The following is a 5,543-nucleotide window of genomic DNA, read 5'->3' as shown; positions in this document are numbered from 1 at the left end:
TCATATTTTGTATATTGAAAAAATCTCGTTATTCTCTACATTCCCCAAAAATGAGTCCCAGTGTTCGAGAGAAAATGGAAGACAATGTCTTATTTTCGGGAAAACACGGTATGATGATGTATATTCACTCGGAATCGTGAAATTATCATTTTACACTATTTAATAATTAAATTTCAAATCAAGAGTGAAAAAGTGCAATAGATATAGTACTTTGTATAAAATTGGTGTTCTCTTCGCGGCCCCTAGAATTTGTTTCGCGGCCCCTTCCAGGGCCGCGGCCTCTAGTTTGGGAAGCCCTGGGCTAGACCACTTCATTCCCTAAACTAGAGCCTATTAGTGCCAAATTATAGTCCAGATTGTAATAAGTATTTAAATGTACAAGTAACAGTATACGTAATTATAATTAATTAAGGTAGGCCAACGGGGAATAGGAATATGTTGGTTACCAAGGTTATAAGTAAGGTATTTTTCAATCTTAGATATTGACTACTGCAAGGACAAAGGAATTAGGATTGTTATTTCACAGGATCATTTCTTCATTTACTTAATGTAACGCAATTGTTGTCAATTTAAATTTATCATAGTTATATGATAGGGTTTCAGGGCTTTATCTAGCGGACATGCAATATTAGAGGGGTATCAATCAACAACCTGCCTGGATGCGCCTTGTTATAGCATAAATTGAAACAGAAAAACAAACAACTATACTTATAGTTATTGGAACAGGTCTCCTTCTTGGTTAGGGATGGCGGAACCGACTCCAGAATCAATTCTTCGTGGATTCGACTAGAATCGATTCCGATGACTTGGATTCGATTCTTAGAATTAAAACTTGGATTGCAAACAAAGTATATATATATAACGTTTTGTGACACATATATATATATGTATAAACCGATATGTGGAGTGCTTTACTGTATTTCTATTTAGATTTTTGTTTGCTACGCCAGTGATTTTTGAACTCAAATTGGACAATGGCCTGCAGATTGTTTTGTTACTATGTTGTTAGAACTCATTTTCTTGTTATTGTTATGAAAAATATATTTTCTCACATATACTGGAACTATTGTTCTGAAATATTCAGTGGTAAAAAATTGTATTTTTTTTTCTCAAGAAGGCTATTACGTTTATTTTATGTATATACTTTAAAAATTTCTGTCGATTCTGATGGATACGTTTTTTGTGTTATTTCAAAGCCATAAGCAGGAAGCATCTAAAAGCGCTATCATAGATATAAGTACATACACCCAGGCGCACGACATCTGTGACGACATGAGCTTTCAATAAAATGTACTAGAATCTGAGGTGTAGAACACTGACATGTTCACTAAACATATATCTGCGCGAAGCTCTACACACAGCTAAGTTAATTTATTAGTTGTTGAACGTTTATGTTTGAATATCTGGGATGAACTATCACTCTGAAAAAAATGTTTACCGGTAATCGCCTGGCATTACATATTACTGGAATGTAGTTGTGAAATTTTATTGCGATTTTAGGGTAAAGATCACAAGAATTTTTGGTAAAATCGCTGTTGATCATCTGTGAATTTTACAGGATAGTAATCCTAGTAATCCTTACAAGATTTTTTCCGGTAATTTTCAATCCGTAGTAGTCGACGCTAGCCTGCGAATTTACATTCAGAACCCGGTAAAAATTACCGTAAATATCCTGGTATTACATTTTACAGGACATGATCAGTAAAAATCACATACTATTCTATGTAATGAGGTTTATTTATAAAATAAATGTGAACGTGAGATGAATGATAAAACTTGGAAAATGAGATGGGAAATTGTATAGTAAAAAGTTAGAAGCGCTAAGTAGACAGAAACTTTTCGTTGCAAACGTTTTGGCTCGCAGGGTGTCCGTTCACATAGTCACTCAAACAAGTCTCCATAGACAGCCCTTGATAGTTATTTTTTGCAAAATTAGTAGGCTATGTAATAGAAAAGTCCCATAATATACAAATACAACTGTTTCAGAGTTCTTTCGTCGAATCCCTGGAACAGCTCCCCAAACCCCAGGGGTTCGATCGAACCCAGGTTATGAACCACTGGTATACTGTGACAGATTGAATACCCATAATGCTTAGTTTTGGTTTTCGTGTCGATATATTTGAACATCGCTCTCTTGTTTGATTTCATATGGTATTGTATACCTGAGTATGCTTTCTCGGTAAGCTATGTCGAGAAACCGGATGAAAATCGAATACTTCTAAGTAATCATACTTTGCATCCTTATTCTTGGTTGACATAGTTCAAGATTTCATATTCATTCGTGAACACTTACTTCCGATTCTCAACTTGTGCCTAAAGCTGAGCTACATTTTACGAGGAGACCATGGATATGAACATTGACGCAAATATTCAGCTGCCTTAAATCCTGAGGTTTGTCACAAAAATCTAAGATATTCCCTCATTCTAAAACTCTATCATGCAGAAGTACACCCAGGCGTGCGACACCAGTGGCGATACCGATTTATCGACGAGTCTGAGATATATAGCCGTCGTAGTGTAAAATTTTCAGAGGACATTCGTCGAATACCTGGAACAGCTCCATCGATTCCCAGGGGTGAACCCAAATCAAGAAACACTGTAATTAAATGTAGAGCCTCATGATAAGCGATGAGAGTCGCATATATTCTACGATAGGGATTCCTTGGGTAAAAATGATACAATACTGGTAATGGTCCTAATGGATACTTGGAAACTATTGACCTGTACAGATGAAACAAGCTCTCCAGTATGATATCAATGAGATCACTCTGAATGCAGCAGACAATATGTCTTTGATTATATTTCTCACCAGTGCCAAATCAACGATTTGTTGTTCCAAAATATCAACACCATGCTATTTAAGGAACATATCATACAATGATATTAACAGTAAAAAAGCTTTAAAGCATATGCTATGGTTGTAATTTATCAGGTCACAACAAGAAGGCATAAAGTAACTTAATATAGGAAATTTTTACAATGTCGGTCGCTATAAACAAGTGACAAGCCATCGATAGGAGTGCAAAGTGATTCGTTTTTATTATAGTCCCATGACCAGTATCATTACATCACACTGAACAAACATAGTTAGAGACTAAGATTTCAGAAATGATTGTTGTTACATATATTCGGGGAACTTTTATGTTCACCCTATTTCTGTAATAAATCCAGAATCTATAGTTAATAGTAACAGCAAATCATTATTCAATGAAGTATAAAATATGAATTGATATTTGCACTTTTGAAAATTTAGTAATTATGTAACTATTCTATACAGATTTGTAGGTCTCAACATTTTTACAATGCATAATGACAATTAAGTGTATATTTCTGAATGAAACAGATATAATGAACTTTGTAACATATAGCTTCACTGATATCCTGGGCCTGGTTGCCTTGCTCTGTAACCACCCGGACTTCTTACCAAGCGATGAGGATTTGTAGGGGTCTGCCCATATCCAGGTTGCGCCATGCCAGGTCCACCAGGTGGTGGATACTGCTGTACAGATGGAGGTGGCGTAGAAGTAGCATTGTATTGCTGAGGCTGACCTTGAGGTTGTCCTGCGGCGTATGGCTGTCCAGTCGAAATACCAGATGATGTATTGTATGACTGATTATTTGATATAGCTTGAGGTTGGGAGGGTGGTGTTGGATACTGACTCTGGCTGGTGCTAGTGGTTGCATATCCATATCCCCCATAAGTACCAGTCTGCATCCCCACTGCTGGCAATCTTTGACCGCTGCTTGCGGGCATTTGCGGCGCATAAATCTGTTGCTTGGTTTGTTGTCCGTAGGAAGATGGAATTTGTTGTCCAGTGCCTGGTTGATTTTGCGGCGGATTGTATCCCCCATATTGATTGGCATTGTATTGTGCTTGAGAAGTTTGGGCTGGTGCTTGCGGTTGCTGCGACACTGGGTAAGGTTGGGGTGCCTTAGTTGGAGCACTCGACTGTGTTGCTTGACCTTGGTAATTGCTTGGCGCAGATTGAGTGGCTTGACCATATGAATCCCTTGCAGGTGACGGCTGAGGACCACCAAGTGCAGCATCACCAAATGATGACTGTAAGTTAGAATGATGAAGAGAGTTTTGCGAAACATCATTTTGCACTGGAGCAAAAGATTGCATTGTATTCGGCTGGTTTGTAGTAGATGATGATCTAATATCTGAACCAGGATCCATAGAAGTTTTGCTTGCAGCACTACCAGCAGGGCTGACTACTTGGTCTCTATTACCACCAAGATAAGATTGCGATGAAGATTGACTCGGGCTTTTCTTTATGGAATCCGTCAAGGGATCAAACATAGATCCATTATACTTCTCTGAAGCTCCCTCACCACTATCATGCAAATGCGATGTTGTCATAGGTGCTGTTTCCTGCATCTTTGAAGCTTCACTGAGCTGTTGTGGCTGTGATACATCATTTGTTTCTGGTATTGAATTGTCAGGATTCTCCTTGGAGTTGAATTCCAGAGAATCTAATATATTATTAACCCGGTTGCGAATACCCACGAGTTCATCTCGAATATTTTTCAGTTGTGCGGCATTTATGCCCTCGTGACTCACACCATCTTTGCAAAAAATGACCAGCTTCAGAACACGACTGAGCTGAATTGCTAGTGTTATATCTGAATCATCAAAAATTGTAATAAGATCACCATCGTCATCTGCATATTTCACTGTTATCTCATCTGTTGACCTGAGGGTGTTACGAAAAACTCTCTGCATCATAAGAATAAGTTCATTATATGTGAGATCCTCATTGTGAATAGGGATTCGACGAACATCATCACCAAGACGAGCCTTGATTATAAGTTTTCCAGTGAGATCCATTGAACATTAATACTATATACACAAGACAAGATAAATCTGGAAATTTCATGAAAACTTTCATTTCAAACAATTAGTATGTTTAGAAGCTATTAATTACTGACATACATATAGATTTACATTTACAGTCTTGCAAAAACGAAACGAAAAATCTTTCCTATTCTTTAAAGTTTACTAATTAGTTAGAGGCAGGAAAATTTTGTGTACAGATTAAGAATGAGTAGTCATTAGGATTCCAGAAACTTTTTAAATTACGGAATTATGTCGCCAATCGCCTGTTTTCATTGAATAAGAGTTCTAATGCGCAACCTGTTAATCAGTACATTCATTTTGCAACCAGTTAACCATGCCCTGCCCTGGATCAAATCATGTGTAATTTTCCTATTGTACCTGGTAACCTAATCTGTTACACATACTACGTGCCGGTGTCCGCCATCTTGGTTCACATACTACAGCAGTACCGGCACTCCGTGGATCACCATATGATTAAGCCATCTTATTTTCCTCCCCCCTGTGATGGATATCGGTACTGAGATTTGAAAAATCTTATCCTGTTCTAATGCAGTAATGTTCTAAACACTGAAACCGTGAAAAATATCACCTGTAGAAGGACAGAAAATTTTTCTTTCTCATCCCTGCATCCAGTCATCCATGAATGACAGAAAATTTTTAGAAATCCTGAATTACTCCTATAGATTGGCCTATTTGATTAGTA

The 5,543-nt window shown here is 37.5% G+C and overlaps 1 protein-coding gene across 1 annotated transcript; it reads right to left on the bottom strand.

Moving 5' to 3' along the window:
• Window positions 1–2,769: 2,769 nt before the first annotated feature.
• LOC120332289 (uncharacterized) lies at window positions 2,770–4,915 on the bottom strand. The gene has a single exon (XM_039399502.2). It carries the CDS (start codon window positions 4,829–4,831, stop codon window positions 3,371–3,373), a length of 1,461 nt encoding a protein of 486 aa, XP_039255436.2. The 5' UTR covers window positions 4,832–4,915; the 3' UTR covers window positions 2,770–3,370.
• Between the last annotated feature and the right edge of the window lie 628 nt (window positions 4,916–5,543).

Source organism: Styela clava, chromosome 13 (genome assembly GCF_964204865.1).
Source record: "Styela clava chromosome 13, kaStyClav1.hap1.2, whole genome shotgun sequence".
In the NCBI taxonomy this organism is placed as follows: domain Eukaryota; kingdom Metazoa; phylum Chordata; class Ascidiacea; order Stolidobranchia; family Styelidae; genus Styela; species Styela clava.
This window is presented reverse-complemented; position numbering and strand designations above follow the sequence as displayed.

What these genes read in the sequence shown, in the direction of transcription:
- LOC120332289 (XM_039399502.2), bottom strand. Translation starts at nt 4,831, where the DNA reads ATGGATCTCACTGGAAAACTTATAATCAAGGCTCGTCTTGGTGATGAT.